At 39.1% G+C, this 17,399-nt stretch overlaps 2 protein-coding genes across 6 annotated transcripts in view; both read left to right on the top strand.

The window, feature by feature from the left end:
- Positions 1–9,501, top strand: part of mbnl3 (muscleblind-like splicing regulator 3) — a 37,892-nt gene extending 28,391 nt beyond the window's left edge. For 2 of the 5 annotated variants that reach the window (XM_088080983.1, XM_042493251.2), the window contains one exon: positions 98–9,501. In XM_088080983.1, the coding sequence (XP_087937109.1) occupies positions 98–237 (140 nt within the window). In that variant the 3' untranslated portion in view covers positions 238–9,501. Of the gene's footprint in view, positions 1–94 lie in introns of all 5 variants that reach the window. The other 3 variants (XM_088080981.1, XM_088080982.1, XM_042493255.2) reach the window with 2 other exon arrangements.
- Positions 9,502–10,384: 883 nt separating this feature from the next.
- Positions 10,385–14,984, top strand: rap2c (RAP2C, member of RAS oncogene family). The gene is made up of 3 exons (XM_042516802.2): positions 10,385–11,327; positions 12,847–13,133; positions 13,689–14,984. Exons 1-2 carry the CDS (start codon positions 11,055–11,057, stop codon positions 13,123–13,125), a joined length of 552 nt encoding a protein of 183 aa, XP_042372736.1. The 5' UTR covers positions 10,385–11,054; the 3' UTR covers positions 13,126–13,133; positions 13,689–14,984.
- Positions 14,985–17,399: the final 2,415 nt, after the last annotated feature.

Genomic DNA, 17,399 nt, shown 5'->3' with positions numbered 1-17,399 from the left:
TCTTTATTATAAATAAAAACTGACTGAATCACCGTAAGTTTTTGAAGTGTAATTTCACCGCTCCTTCTCTCACCCCTCCCTGTCTCTCTTCCAGTAGACCCCTCCGAGCTCCTGACCCCTGATCCAGTGGAGCTCCAGTGCGTTCCCATGGAAACCCATTTCTGCCCCGTCCCCAAACTGCTGGTGGCGGCTCCGGTGGCGCTAAACTCAGTAAGCCTTTCCCGAAACCCCAGTTAAAGTCCCTGAAATCTGCGCACTTACAGGGCGGTCATCTTTTCTGAATGCAGCAAACATGTGCCTCGCCTACAGTGCACACTGACTGAGTGTGAAAGCTCTTGTGAGATATTACGAACGTAACAAAGCTGCGATGACGCAATACAAGCCTGGACGTATTACTGTTGCTTTAAAGCAGCCATCCTGATGCATACTGACTCGATCAGGCTGAGCAATAGAGCTCCCTCGTTCTTACAGCCATACATGCCCACACCTTAAAAGTGTTGCAGACACACAGACAAACACACACACTAACACACACACATAATTTAAGACTACATGCCCTTTATGGGTTGGAGCCATCACATGAGGCGACCCAACACTTTTGACTGTTCCAAAGTCAGAAACTCTGAAAAGCTGGAAATTGAGACCGTTTGAGTGGCAAACGGACCTGCCGCCGGTCTACAACCAGTACGCGTTGTCAAAAATGAAAGAGTGTTTCATATCATGTCATGTTTACGTTTCAAGATGGCTACAAATGTAACATTTGTGTTGTACCATTCAGTTTGTTCTCATGGTCTCATCTCGCCTGATGAAATGCCAACGAGTTGTTTGTTAATTTGTTTGTGCCTTTGATTTATCTGCTCAGCTGCAGAGGAGACTTTGTTTCCCGAAATAAGTCAAAACACTTGAAAGCAAACACTGAGAGATGTTGGAGGCAATACCTGTTGTTACATAAATACTGTGTATCAACCTGTTGAAGAAAATCAAGGAATTACAGTGATCGCCATTTTAAATTAACATTGTTTCAGGAATGTTTAGTTTGATTTGAATCAGTTTTCGTCCCCCGGCTTCACAGTCTTGTCTGGTATTTACTGGATTTAATAGCAGCAAAGAGACTTTACTTTTCAAAAACAACAACCTCAAATTGACAAAGTGACATAAAATTAGGATACAATCCCTTCTATACTAAAGAGGCTGAGTTGAGAGGTTTTAAAGAATGTGGCTCTTAATTTGTTGATGTAAGAAACAAACTGCCTTAAAGCAGATGTTGACTTTGAGTGATGCAGTATCTTTATCCGTGGTTGTTTCTTGGATGTGATGGGTAATTGTTTAACGATTGAAAAGGAAGGTTTGTTTGTCCCGTTTCCTCCATGATTTGATATCCAAATATTGTGTAAAAGAATGACAATCTACAGGCGATGGGTCCTGTAGCCTCGGCTACAACCTCAGATTTCTTGTGTTAAACTCACCTGAAATCAAAGTAAAGACAAAATGACGTTCTGATAGGGCTGTAAACTTCTGGTTGAATGGTCGATGGTTTGGTCAATATGGTCTTGTTCGACCCAGTTCTCATTGGTCGGACAATCGCTGGCGTTACTCTAATAAGGATGTGTGTCCGCCAAAGTGTTTCTTTTCCCAGCTGAAAAACAGCAATTGTTGTCGTTCAGCGCTTGAATTTGTCCTCTGTGACAGTTGGTCTTTGTAGTGTTTGTCCCGCCCCTTCTCCACTTTGATTGGATGGATTTATTTTTTTTTAATTCAAAAACTGATAAATAATCACAAAAGACGTTCAGTGTGGGATTCATCAAGTCTCTCTCACATGCAGCGTTACAGATGTTTTAAACGTTAGTATTTTATCGTATATGAGATCATAAACCCCAGAGTTAACTTCTGTAGTCTCCAGCATGTCGGGTTTTTTCTCATCAGTCCTGTTCAACACCTAGTGGTGAGATGGGCTCGTGCATGCAGCAGAAAAGCGTCACAGTTTATTTTTGGTTGATGTTACATTGGAGATCACATTAATTTTTCACTCAAACTACAAACAGGTAATTTAATTTACTGTAGAGCTCTGTGACAGGAAATAAAAAACACTTTGGTGGACACACAGCGCTAACAGGTAGAGGTAGATTTTCTTTGGTGGATTACAGCTCTAGATTCTGAGTCAGATCTAAGATTACAAACTTTTATAATTGGCTTTTCTTAAACTTTCACACCTGATGTCAGAGTTATTGCACAAGATGGGAGCTGGATTTGTTTCCTGATGTTGTGCCTAAAGTCTGTGTGTGCCAAGTGGTGGTCAGTATATGCAAGGAGCTGCCCCCGTTAAATGCAATACCAGAGTGACTCCTCTCAAAGAGATTTGATTTAAAAAAGCAGTTTGTTTGTGTAATTGTCTCCTTTAATGCGGCTTTGGATTGAATACGTGGCACAAGATTTTTATGTTTTATGGCTCTTCAGGGAGAAAGCTTAGAACTTGAAAATGTCCTGTCTGACTTTATAATGTGTCGTCTTTTCTACTGATGTGTCCTTTTTGTCAAAAGTAGTCAGACTCTGAATATTGCAGCCACAGCTGTTATAGCCAGAATTGAGTTATGGTACAGTCAGAAGGTGAAGGAATAAACTATGTGTTTGATGTATGATGGTTAAAAAAAAAAGGTAAACTAGTTGGGGTTTTTTTGGTTTTAAAAAAGTCTGTAAGGAATTGCTTTGTAGGCGCGAAAAATTGAACGTAACGGCTTTGGAAACCAGGCTGAAACCACTTTTATCCAAATTCAAATGTGCCTCTTTCAAGTCTCCTCAAACCACCACTGTCAATACACTGTAGGAACAGACCAGTGCTCAAAGATAGATGTGTTATTTGGTACGTTACTATAACAGTCAATCACATCTGTTAGTTTCTTCTCTGAGACAGCTGTGCTGTCTTATCATTTATGTAAAGAAATAAATTAGTGAGTTGTGTGCATACATAAGTGTGTTGAAAAAGACAATGAATCACATATTTGGTTAGTTGTAAATGCTGCAGATATTACGGCATTTCCCACTGAACATTATTCATTTTAAATAATGTTATTGTGTCGTGAATGTATCTAATGCAAAAACTCTACACATGCCCTTCTAAAAGAGCGGCATGTTGAAATGTAATAATTCACTATATATAGACTATTTCTGAGGTCACATAAGTACCATGCTGATACTGTGTTAAGACATATTAAAGTATGTGTATTGTTATATAGATTTATATTTAATGTCAATGGATGGTGTGACTACTTTTAGAAATATCTTTCACTCTCAGAAAAGGTAGAGCAGAATTGTACTTTTTGAAGTACAAATGTACATCGTACAGGTACATTAAAGTACCATTTCTTGCCAGTCAGTTGTTGTAACCCTCCATTCAAAAGTGCCCAAAATGAGCCTATGAAAAATGGTATAATCACTGGAAAAAAAAAAAGAAAATTAGCACTCGACTCCTTTTTTTAGCATGATTTTTTTTTTCTCACATTATTCGGACTGGTCAGTACTCATTGTACTGTCGTCTTTGTTTCTGTTAACCCCCGCTGGGAAGGCTGTATACATAAGTAACTGTCTAGACAGACCATCCGGTAGAAGTTGCTCGTGCAGCGACAAGGGTGAAATCCCCCACCAGCTTCCCACCCATTAACACTGCCACCTGTGTTCACTGGGGGCAACTTGGAAGCGCCGCTCTCTGGGATTGACCCTGGTTTTACCACCTTGGCGCCCCAATAAGTGTGTGTTCATGTTGAATTGGAAAAATATGTCCCTCAAAGGAACAGTACACTTATTTGCTTTCTTTTCAAGTTGGATGAGAAGATCTATACTGCTCTCATGTTTGTGTGTTAATATGAAGCTAGAACCTGCAGCCACCTAGCCTAGTATAAAGACTGAAAACGGGGAAAGTGCTGAACAAACCATGGAGACATTTTTGTTTATATTTTTGAGGGTACTATAGGGGATACATTTACACTTAAACAGTAAATCCGGAGTGATTCAGAGAATGTGTGACAGTCTTAAATCTTCACGGTAAGGTTGCCAGGCAACCAGCACTATAGAGATATACATTCTAAAGAGAAGCACCAAGTGAATGACACGGTGTAACTCCCTCTAAAAACACAAATTGTCGTGTCTATATTTTACATTTTTACAAATTGAAAATAAAATATGTTAATTAGTAAACTTTAGAAGTGTTATTAGGCATATGTTTCAAGTTTTGAACTACAGCTCAACCAATACTTTTGAGTCTGATACCTGATACATTAGTTTTTAGCTTTTAAAAAAAACTCAGAACGATTCAGCAGATAGTTTTTTCGTTTTTCAACATAAAACAATACACAAACAAAATGTTTTGTTTATTAGGTCAGACAGACTTTACAACAGATCGATAGCTCCCAGAAGCTGCAAAGAAACGATGTATTCATTATAAGGGTACCGAAAGTTAATTCAGGTGGCATATAGCTCTACAGAGATAACATAACTAAATGACTGTTAGCCTTTATCTTATTTGGCTAATTCATGTCATCTTAAAAATATGTCAGCAACCAACCTATCTGTCCTTTTACAAATCTAAATAAGAGGGAGACAAATCTAGCTGATGTTGGTGACTAAGCCTACATTATGCTAACTCCTCTTGTAGCAATAACGTAAGAAGTTTCTATATAAAATGTAGCGTGTCCATGAAGATTGTGACAATCCCAAGTCACATCCTTTAACCATCTTCATTTTTTTCTCTATTTTGGATAATCCTAACACTTATTATATCTAGTGCCCCATTTACACGTACACGGTTATTTTTAGAAACGGACATTTCACCCTCTCCGTTTTCAAAAATAATTCTGTGCACACATATCCGTTTTCAGAAAACTTTGCGTTTACACGAACGCACGTATGTCTGCTGCCAGGATATTCCAAAACTGTAGGTGGCAGTGTAACGAGAAGCTGAAGCTCACGTTAGCCAATCAGAATCCCGAAAATAGCAACAACAGCAACGAGTCACTTCCTCTTTCTTGTTTACAGAAAAACATGCTCCGTTTACACGCAAACGGGCAATCGGCGTTTTCCAAGATCTCCACCCTGGCCGGAGTTTTTAAAAAGCATCGTTTTCAGAGGCGAATTCTCCGTTTGCGTGTAAACGAAGGGTGCAAACGCAGGAATATTTCTCTGTTTCTCCGTTTCTAAAAATAGCATAGCTAAGCTAACAGAAAAGGGGGAAGTTGACCAGGGTTATTTTGGGTACCAAGCTTGCTCAATTGTAATTGGAGGAAAATATTTTGTTACCAATTAGACAGACATGTACACTATGTTATCTACAATAAGCTGCTATTAGCTGAATTGTTGGTCTCGCAATACTTTGGATAGAACTAGGCTAACTTTTTCCCCATTTCAGGTCTTCATGCTAAGAAGAGCTAAGCTAAATGTCTCCTTGTTCAAGCTTCATATTTATCGCTTAGACGTGAGATTGATGTCAATCTTTTCATCAAGCCTTTCTAACAAAAACCAAGCGCATTTCCAAAATTCCGAAGTATCTATTAAAACTATCATTAAATTTTTATCTACATGGTGGATCAAACATCACGTAGCCCCGTTATATGCTGGTTATCGTACATCTGTAAAGAAACTTGGCAGCCAACAGAAATGTGCTTCTCATTTACCCCTGCTGTTTAGTGTGTTGAGCAGCTACGTTTTCTCAAGTTTTTGAGCAGAAATTTGATGAAACTGATGATTCGAATGTCCAGACAATTAAGTTTGTCTTAATCTTACAGCTTTTAAAGACTAGCTTTGTCCAGCCAAGAAAACCCCGCCCACTAGCCTTCGTCTTCTCACCCCTTCACTTCATTATGCCTTCACTATCTGCTGTCCAGCTGACAAAACAAAACAATACTTGATTAATAAATTGTGCCTCTTGAGGGCATTTGAATTTTGAAGAAGATGTATGTATTGATGCACAAGAGCATGTTCGTTTTCGGGAACTGCGGAGTGGCACGAGAAAAATTAGTTTTTACCTCTTTCCCTTTCTCATTCTCTTGTACTTGATTTCCTTTAGGCCTCACTGTATTTTTTCCCATACAGACATGAATCATTTCTCTGGAATATGCAAAAAGCTCTGATCATTGTGTCCAGTGACCAGATCCTTTAGCATGCGGACAGTTAATTCGATCCTGAGCATATTTCTGTTGCCCAGGGCACAAACAAAGGGCCTTATTTCTTGATCACTGTATAAAGATGTGATAGGTGTGTATGAAAGTGACATGTATTAATCGTAAGTTAAGCTTCTTTTTTTTTAACTGACATAAAAAACACAGCATGGAAATAAAGAACTCATTTATACATAGTTAATAGTTTGTGTAGACCAAGACAAAAGATGTAATATGAAAATCATTTGTATACAATGATGGAGTCATTGTTAATGGTAATAGTTGCTGTTGCTGTGGCAACAAAACGACAACATGGCTACCTTTCTATTACCGTAATTGTGATTTTTTTCACATTAATTGAAATTACATACATCACTAACTTATTCAAAAAGGGAATGTCTAATTAGTTTGTCTTGTTATTGCGACGTGATTCAATATTTTGTATGGAAAACTTAAATCCTTGTAATATCCAAAGGTCCTTAGGGGAGATCAGGTGTTTATTTTGTTTTGTTTATTTGACCTTTATTGTTTTTTGTTCTTGTACATGGTCTTTCTGAGAAATAAGAATGGACTTTGGCTTTTAAAGCAAACACCTATCTGTCAGGAAGGTTAAAGAGGCTTTTGGACTAATTGAAAGATCTTCATCTTTTTCTGTGAAATCAAACCTCCTGCAGACGCTCAGTTTCCGGTACAGAGCTTCATTAGTGGGTTCTGTTTCAGTTTTGGCCAAGATGGTGGTCCAGAAGTCTCTTTCTGCCCAGCTGTGCTGGGTGATGTCGATCCTTGCTGAGGTGTATACGAATGTGTGATGTTCACCTTGTTTGCACTTATGTACATAACTATGTCAAAATACTCAAAATTTATTTTGAATAAATATAGATAAAAGAGTTGATTAAAAATCAAATCAATGTATTGTTAATGATATGAGTATGTCTATCATTTTATTACAGTATAAAAAGATTGCTCTGAGGGATCTGTCCTTTTGTTTGTTTGTTTGCTAGAGCCCTGTTCTTTGCCAAGCATGACATTGCCTAGCTGTAAACCAGGAGTGGTTTGCTTTGAAATAGCTTTTTTTTTTTTTCATTTAACAGGATATTTTTGTTTCTATCATATCTGACCCTAACATAAAACAGAAGAGGTAGATTAGAAGAAATAGCCAGTCTGGAATATATAATAAACCAGTACTGACCTCATCCTTTTAAGTTTAAGGGGGAACTTCACCTATTTTTAACATTCATACATGTTATTTCATTGGTCGAAGACCAGTCGCCCCAGGATTTCACATTACAGTCACAACAATTAACACAAAATCAGCCAATCCCTTTGAATCATTTGCAACCTTGCATTTTTTTTTAAACAATCTAAGACGCCTAATCTTATTTCATCGTCGAACTCAATGCCTCTCTCTCTCTGAGACTACTGCTGCACGACCCGAGCTTTGTGTCTGGGACAGAGTCACACACTCACATTGACAGGGCTAACTATTAACATCACACGGCTAATGTTACCCAATGTTTATCATTAACAGGTTTAAAGACAGAGTGGAGTCATTTTAGTGTCAGTGCGAGATTAACGGCTTGCAGAGATGGTCCCTCCGCACCATGTAGGACTGCAGCAACAGCTAATTGGTGTTAATGAGCTGTTGCTGCAATCCCCACCCCCAGCCATCACAAATTACAAATATATTCTAATCTCAAAACACTGACTGTGTGACAGCATCAGAACAATTCATGCAGTTTTCGCTTGCCCCCACAATTTCATTACAAAAAAAGGCCTATTAACATTGTAACTTGCATCACAACTTTTTTTTTAGAAAACCTGCCATGAAATCAGGTATTTCAGCCTTCAACAATGCCAAAAACAGCTTGTAAAATCCTGGAGGGACTATAAGACAGTCAAAAGGTATTAGTAAACACAAACAACTCTCTACTAACTAAAAAATAGAGTGCACAAACTCAAATCTGTGATGTTATGGGGTATATATTCTGGAGCTGCTCCACAGACAATGAAATTGGAAAGATGTTCTAGATGGGAATGGGGAAAGAGGGGAATGTTCTGAGTTTATGGGCACATTTTCGGTTTCAGAACTGACAACATTACAATAGAATAAAGCTCGTTTTAGAAAACAAACATTGTGTGGATCCACAAAATCGGGCTGTCATTCATTGTTAAACAAGCAGCTCCAGACTTCATACTTGATGATATCATATTTGAGACTTACTTCTTTGTTTTCCGGCTTTGAGAAAGAGTAGCTCTTGTTCATAAATACTAACTGAACTTTCCTAGACCGAGGAAATAATGTATTGGAATTCTTAATGTAGGTGGTGTTCCCCTTTAATTTCTCCACACGAGTACATGGATGTAGGTGCATTCCTCTTTCCAGGAATGCACCAAAATAAAGCACAGATTAGCTCCACCTGCAGGCTGAAAAGCAGTCAGGAAGAAAAGAGGAGCAGATATTAAAACCATATAATGGAGGGACATGGATGTGAGATGTGTTCACAGGGTTTTAAACTCACTTTACTTTTGTCATTTTGTGCAGTGGGTTATTCTTTGCTCCCTTGTTGTCATTATCCAAAACAACAATAAATCTGAATTCTCCTCAGGATTTTAGTCCAAATTGCAAACAAACTGGTTTTCCGATGTTACTCTTGCAGCAGCAGCAACATCCTTACACAACTCTGTTCCTGCAGATTTGGACATGTGATGCTCTTCAATTGCTATTAAAGCCAACGATTTTGTTGCCATGGCACTTGTCCTAGCGGTGGATTGACTGAGTCATCCTGGTGAATCGGTTCACAGCCCTCTGACTCCACATGTGGAGTGAACTTAACATACTGTGGGTTTCCAGACACCAACAAGTGAATAAGATTGTGATTTTGTTTTGAAATTGATTGATTGTTGTCATTTTAAGATAATTCAGTTGTAATTGTGCCTTTATCATGCAAGATGTAGTTTTCCTTTTTACGTTCTTCATCTAAATTGACTTAAAACAGCACATGTATCGAGTGTAAAACGGATCCTTTTATTTAAAATCCTTTGTCGGTGACAAACTTGACTTTGTTGGTGGGTACAATCGCAGACTGAATGGCAACCCGTGGAAGATGATGAGGGCCAAAGACTGTTCAGGACTAAGCCATATGAAAAACTCTCTCTGACACTCTAGGACAGACTTGAAAGTGACTGCTGTTTCTTCGTCATATATCGTTTCACTCTGTTTTCTGCTTGTGGTGCTTGTATGTGCTGCTGTGCTACATGCCAATTTATTTTGCAGTGTATAGCTATTAAGAGTAAGTTACTGTGCCTATGATGAGTTCTGCGATTTCTGTTTGACCTTTAATAAAACACATTATTGTGATCTTCTTGTGGTTTATTTTGTGGTTTATTATCTTTTTTGTGTCACCTTTAAAGAGACTGTTGATTTCCTGGATTGTGAGATTTTTACCTGTGTATGACATGATGACATTTAAACAAATCAAGGTTAAATTTTCAGATGAAGACATGGACATAAACATAGATTTACAGTGTCTTAAGATATTGAAACTGCAGTTCCACTTAGTTAGAGAAAGCAATTTGATCAATACTTGATAAGAAAAGATGTAGGCCAATACCTATGCCTATGCACAATACCTTCAATGTTACATTTCTTTAAAGTGAATTTTATTTTATGATGTGAATATGCTGTAGGTTACTGTTAATAAATGTACATTTATTTTTTTTTTTTAGCAAAGATTGACCTTATGTCCACTACAAGGGACATAAAATATTAATAAATAACATTAAAAAAAACTCTGTGATTTGTTTCTTACACCCCAATTATTTAAATGATGTAAAAAAAATCATGTAATCACAACATTTTTCTACGTGTCTAGGGAGGGTAGAGCAGAGACTATTATTATTATTATTATTATTATTATTATTATTATTATTATTATTATTATTACAGCTTTACCTTTTACCTTTTAAAAAAATAACAGTCCATTTACAAACATTATGGCTTTAAAAAAAATTTAAAAGGTGCATCCATGTGAAATATATTAAAGCATGGCTTCACTTTCATACATTTGAATATAAAATTTTCTAAGAATGAGGATATTGTTAACGAGAAAGTCATATTTTGGGATTGTCCATAACCAGCCTATAAACAATGTATTTTTTAAAGAGATGAGTTTAAATTCAAATTTGAGAAGAGGCTTTTATTCTGAAAACAGTCACGCCGGAAGCTTTGTTGTCGTTACCGGAAACCAGACTGTTAGCTCCAGGAAATCACTTGGTGGAAAAAGCTTTCCTTTCTGTAATCAAACCGCCCCAGCACAGAGTCAAACACACACTGAAGCGACATCAAACTGTAGCAAATGGACTCCTGGACTTTGATACTGAATCTGCGGTCTGTCCGTCGATAGCACGGCCGGGTGTCGAGGCACCGGGCCGGGCCGGAACCAGAACCAGGCCCGGACGGACGGACACATCCAGCGCTGCGACACCGGCGGGCAGCTGCGAGAGTGTGCAGGAACTGGCATGCTCTCTGTAGGGGAAGTGCAGTGAGTTTTAACGTGACTTGCTGTCAGTAGCTGGACGGCAAGTTCTCCGGTACTTGAGGTTTATCAGATCGGATGTAGAGGCTCGAGGCTGGAGCATGGACCAGCGTGAATTTAGCCAGAAGCGAGCTAACGCTAGCTAACACCGGAGTTAACGGACGTCAACTTTTGCTTGTTAATTAGCGAGGCAGCGAGAGAAAAACAACGAGTATGAGCGCCTCACTTTGGTTTATGTGAATGAATAGGGGTTATTTGATATCGCCTAACATATGTCAGTTCGCTCGTTAGCTATTTTGTAGGCCTGATAAATGTTTCTGGAGCGAGTATAGCGGTGTAGCTCAGTCGTTAGCTGCTAAGTTAGCCTGCCGCCCCGATGAAAGAGTACAAAGTGGTCGTGCTGGGCAGCGGCGGCGTCGGCAAGTCCGCGCTCACCGTCCAGTTTGTCACCGGAACCTTCATCGAGAAATACGACCCGACCATCGAGGACTTTTACCGAAAGGAGATCGAGGTGGACTCGTCTCCCTCCGTGCTGGAGATCCTGGACACGGCGGGGACGGAGCAGTTCGCCTCCATGAGAGACCTGTACATCAAGAACGGGCAGGGGTTCATACTGGTCTACAGCCTGGTCAACCAGCAGTCATTCCAGGTATCTGGTGTCACCTCAACACACACACACACACACACCCCTTAAACTGCTCATAGCAAGGTATTTAATCACTGCATTTACATTCAATATGTGGGTGTGATTCACACTGCCTTTTTGCAGAGCTCTGCACCATCCAAATTTTCATTTATCGGTTTATTTAAAATAGGGACCGTGTTTAATAATGGTACTCATCTTTAGGGGTCGACCGATATTGGTTTTTCAGTGTCGATACAGATTTTTAGTAGTTGATGAGACTGATAACTGAGATTTTAAACTGATGTGCATTTACAATAAAAATGAGAATCTGTCAATTGGAATTTGGAAGATAACAAACTTAAACAAAAACTTTTTTTTTAAAATGCCTTTAGCAAATGTTTAATCAAAACCGCAATGTTCAGCGTCATATACATCATGAAGTTCCCAGCAACTTTTTTTGTTTGGTTTTATAAAGTCAAGTGAAAATTTAGATAAAAGTAAAACTAGCTCCCTGAGATTTTACACAGTAAAAGTTGAGCTTTTTAATTAATTAATTATTATCGGCAATTATTAAAATAAAATGCTTCCACAGATAGTCAGCAAAATGCCAAATATTGGCCCCAATACTCGGCCAGGCTGATAATTTTGGATCCCTACTCAGTTCGTGTTTTTTGGGCCCAATCTGGCCTGCATAAGGGTGCAGAGTAGGTTTGGGCGCTATCTAATGTTTCATACCTTCTTACCTTCTTAAAATTTCACCAGTGTATACCAAATGTGATGGTATAAGTGTGGGGTGCTGGTTTGGTTGAAATAAATCCTTAAATCACCAAGTTAGACATAAAAAAACATGCCGTTACTCCCCACAGTCTCTGCCTTTGCTGGCCGCCAGCTGTTTACAGTCCTATAACTTTTCCCTCCACCACTAGGTGTTGTTGTGTCTTTCAGCTCAGCTCCCTGTTACACCAGTACAGAGTGAAGACTGAGCTCTGGTAGTGCGTGTTGTGCACTACATACAATAAGTTTATGAGAAAGAGGAGCGCCTGTATTTATGACAGTATTGAAAAACATACCTTTGGGATTTATAAATACCCTTATATGCCGTATATACAGCAATACCACCTAAGTCTTGTGCCGAGTGGCAATACTAACATGTTGTTGTTGTCACTGTGTACTTGTTTGCAGTTGGTGTACAAAGAAATAGCTCACTGAAGTCTTTTCTACTAACAGGAAATGATGCAATACCAAAAATCAAACTGAAACTGCTGTGCCACCTCCACAAAGAGAAAGAAAGATGTTTATTGTTCTTTATGTATTGACTAAAGTATTCCTGTAGCTGTTTCACCATCATATTCAATTATTGGGAGTTGTGTGTGTATATATATATATATATATAAACTATTTTAGAAAATCTGTTAAGAAAATGTTGTAATAGAAAACACCTTGGCCTATATGGGTAAACTGATTATTTGTTTCAGTGCTACAAACTGCCTACAGTTTTCCTGAGAAACCACACGCTCCTATCCTCTCCCTGTTGATCTTTCAGGATATCAGACCAATGCGAGACCAAATAGTGCGAGTGAAGCGCTTCGAGAAGGTGCCGTTGATCCTGGTCGGTAACAAAGTGGACCTGGAATCGGAGCGCGAGGTGGCCGGCTCAGACGGGAGAGCTCTGGCTCAAGAGTGGGGCTGTCCTTTTATCGAAACTTCTGCCAAGAGCAAGACCATGGTGGACGAGCTGTTCGCAGAGATCGTCCGACAGATGAATTATTCCACGCTGCCGGAGAAGCAGGAACAGTGCTGCACAGCCTGTGTGGTACAGTGAGGAAAGAGGTACAAGCACCGTTGTTCTTATCCTCTTAGGCATTGTTGCATTTGTATTCGGGCTGCCCCAAAGAGCTCACGAACACAGCACAGTTGGCCGCTCACTAATTTTACAAAATGTGATAAAATGTCCCTGTAGTGCTGGTGTAAAATGGTTCACAAGCTGTGTAGAAATGTGGCAAATGGATGACTGTGTGGCGTTTCAGTGCAGTGCGAGGGAGAGGAGAGGTTCGGCTGGAAGTGAGAAAGACGAGTGGGTGGTGCTGCTGCGTGCAAACCGTTGGTTTAGCTTGTTATCATAAGATTGCAGAAAGTATGCGGCATGAAGAACACAACTGTATGAGCAGCTTAGCGCCATAATGAAGCAGACAGCGCTGTGAGCCGAGCCGCAGAAAGAGGAAAATGTGACATCCTGAAAAAGAAATTATGTTCCAAAACAGGAAGTTCGCTTTAGATTCTGTCACAGATGTTGCCTGTTTTAACCACACAGATGCACAATAACAACACCAGTTTTTAGCCTTTTAAATCCTTACACTTAAGCTGTTTTCTCTCTTTTCTTTTTAGATATGCATCATTTGTGTGGATCACCACAAGGATTTTTGATGAACCATGACCCCGGGGACAAGCTGACAAAAACTTACCGCAGCTGGTAAAGTTTCTGTTCAATGTGGTTTCTGACTGTCTCACAGAGCATCTGACAGGAAAGATGTCGGTCCTATTTTTGATATCATAACTGTTAGAAGACGTTTCTGCTGCAACCTTAACGGCCTTTGCGATGATGGCCCAGGACGGAGTCAGACAGACGGACTTGTAATGAGCGAGAACGGCCATCTGTGAATTTCTTTTTTTTTTTTTTCTCTCTCTCTCTCTCCTTTTAGTCGGAAGTATCCCTGAAATAATAAGCAGGAGTGTTTGTGAGGTTGCAGCTTCTTTTTAAAGCTGCTTTAATCACTATTATATACTTTATTATTACTTGTATTATGTCTCAAGTTTGGAATTTGACAAAGTATTTCTTAATATTGAAGCATTTTGACTTTTAAGCATGCAGACTTCGACCAGTTTGCTGCCCAGGTATGCTGCTCGCTTTATTTTGAAAATCGCGTTAAAATAGTTCTAACTGACAGAAACTGCAGCAGCGAGTTTTTTAGCTTCGGGAAACTTAGACATGATGTCCGATTTTGTGGATTAAACCTGTAACATCAAGAATTTACCTTTTTATGATCGCAGTAGCCTGAAGCAGCTAAACTCATCTGAAAACATGCATGCTCAAAATTGAAAATGTTCGACTAAATCAACTTGGAGTGATAAGGAAGAGCCATTTTACTGTTTTTAGCCTGAATTCTGTCAAAGTCTCTACAAGACATGAACCGCGTGGACGCAGGTCTTCCATTTTCAGTTTTCTCGTGGAGTCTCTGTGGGGGAATGATTTTGGAACGACCAAAGGAAGCTCACAGTTGCATATTTGTGTATGACTACATGACGTGTGTTGCTTTAAAAATTCAGGAGACGCTGAATTCTTGTCATCGAATAACTCCCGCTGCAATGTGGTTTGATAAAAGTTCTGGCACAGTTAATCAGATTTAACTTTGTATTTTTTCTTTTTCTTATAGTAACCTATTTATTAAAGACTAACGACATTGGGTAGCCAGTTTTAAACTTTAATTTTATACTAGTTTATGCTTTTTGTGACATTTCAGGATACATGGTACATTGTTTTGTTTCTGGAGCTGAGGATTTAACAGAGCCTTAAATAATTTCTGTTGCACCCTGGTCTCATGTTTCTTTTTATTTTCTTCTCAAAGTTATGAAAAAGCTGTCGTCATTTGGTAATAAACATGCTGGCCTTTCTGCTTTTTGTCATTGGGCTCAGTTACAGTTTTATCTTTGATACACAACGATATATCTGTACACAATATTAGAATAATGTTTATTTATGCTTCATTCAGAGTTGATCGCGTTCCAGTTCAACAAGTCAGAAAACCAAGATGTTGTTAACTGCCAGTTTAAGGGCTGGGCAATATAAAGATATTATATCGTATTGAGATATGAGACTATATATCGTCTTGTATCGTATTGGATGTTGTTATATCACAAGGTGGAATAAATTGTTTTTTTTCCCTGATTTTAAAGGTTGCATTACAGTAAAGTGATGCACTTTTCTCAACTTATCAGACAGTTATGCTTGTTTTAATACTTGCTTTTACCAACTTTGTCATTATATCTACATCTACTAATGATTATTGATCAAAAGTGGAATTGTGTTAATATTTTTTCAAAGTACATATATTCATTCCTACAACATTGTCACATATATAAGGCAATTTGAAAAAAAAATTGCTTCTGTCTCCCAGTTAGAGCATTAATTAATTAAAGATATCGAGATACAGCCTAAAAATATCGCCCAGCCCTAGTTCAAGACAGGTTAACCATTGTTGGCGAAAGCAGTTAATAACACATTACGCTGTATTTTCACTGCAGCAATATTTCCACAGACAGAAGTTAGAAAGTACTTTATGTACAACCTTTTTTAATGAGACACAAATAAGACAGAACTGCTAATAAAAAGTTCATGGCTGCAGCTTTCACTACTGTCTGCACGCAGCAGCCATATTAGATTTTGTGGTTGGAACGCATCATTAACATCAGGGACCTGGTCAACGTACACGTGACCTAAGAGTCAAGTTCGTTTAATTATTGTGAATACTGTCACCATTCCCAGGCACAGATGAGTGTACCGTGTGCAGGTCCACTTGCGGTTTGAAGTACGGTTTATGTGTACTTGGGCACAGTCTGCATCAGGTGTGAAGACCAGCTGTACCAGAAGTGGACTGTTACAATCGCAGTTTAAAGGGAACCAGTTGCACTTTAATCATCTGAGACCTGAGCTAATTGGTTTGATGTCTTTCAAAAAACACAGGTAAAAGGCAAAAAGCAACTTCCGAAAAAAAGGACCTAAAAATTAGTAAAAAATGTCCAAAAAGGTGTTTTTTTTTAAATCTACCAAATTCTTGCAATTTGTGGAGCACTTACGTTGCCCATCTCGTTTTTCCCGGTGTTTTCAAAAGAAAGGAAACCAAATAGCTCATGTTTCGAAGGTTTAAATGCATGTGAAAGCGTCTGAACGCAGCACAAGGAAAGTGATGTCAATTCATGCTTCATAGGGTCAAAGAAAGTAGAAGGTAGATTTATTTAGTCATTTTTTAAACAAAGTAGTCGATTAAAACCAGCGGCCCTTGTAGGAGAGAGCATCCATCTGAAGTTAAATGCAGGAGAAGTGCACCTGGTTCCTCATTTTAACTCAAAAGTCACATGAGGAAATATGTATTACAACAGTTTTTTATGGCTGTATTTGTTCCTCCTGTTCATACTGGCCACAGAGATCCCACTCTAATGACAGGTGACGAGGGACAGAAGAAAAAACAAGGAGTTAAACTTTGAAGCTACATCATCTAAAAATACAGATTCTCAGAAACAGGCAACACTTTCCACTTCCTCATTGCAGTGTGTGTTTTCAGGCCCCAGACTGGCAGCGTGCGATGGTGCTGGTGTGTGCTTTGCAAGTTTTTTTCTTTTTGCATTTGTCACACATAGTGCTGCTGTAGTTTCCACGTCCCACGGAGCACAAAGCTGGTTCTTCTTCCTCTCGCTCTGCGGTTGTCAGGTGGAGCTGCTGGGTGCTCGCTGAGTCTGTGCATCCTTCACCGAGCTGGCAGCGGCTGCTGTGTGACGTCTCTGAAGCAGCAGGGTCACCACAGCTCCTCCAAGCTCCTTAAGGGAAAAAAAAACTCATTTTGAGTGTCTTGTCCTGGTTCCTGCTGGGTTTATCTCTGTCCACTCCACAAGGCAGCTTTAAGCAGAGACATCTTTACACACAAAAACACCACAGTGCCACTGGGCTGTCAGCTGCAACAAAACAAACTCACCTTCAACAAAAACATGATGATCACTGAGAAAGTGGGTCATTTCTTTATGTTGTGGCTCAGGACAACGGAGCCCTGAAGAGAGTAGCTCCAGTTTGTGTCTTTACACTGACCATGTTTAGCTTCCTAGTAACTGTGGGGGGCCACATGTGCCATGGTAATAATTTCATTTCATTTATATTTGTTAGCGCACAGGATTTGATGAAAATAAGTAGATGATAACATTAGAATTGTGCAGGTAGATTTCCCTGAGAATTTACAGTCTATTTAAATTCTAAGACTAATTTTCTTCTTAACATGACAACATAACAAACAAGTATTGGAGCAGACGCATACACATAACACATCCACACAG

This window comes from Plectropomus leopardus, chromosome 8 (assembly GCF_026936395.1).
Source record: "Plectropomus leopardus strain MGB_pleo_1.0 chromosome 8, ASM2693639v1, whole genome shotgun sequence".
NCBI lineage: Eukaryota > Metazoa > Chordata > Actinopteri > Perciformes > Serranidae > Plectropomus > Plectropomus leopardus.
The sequence above is the reverse complement of the archived record's forward strand: the minus strand, read 5'-3'. Positions and strand labels throughout refer to the sequence as shown.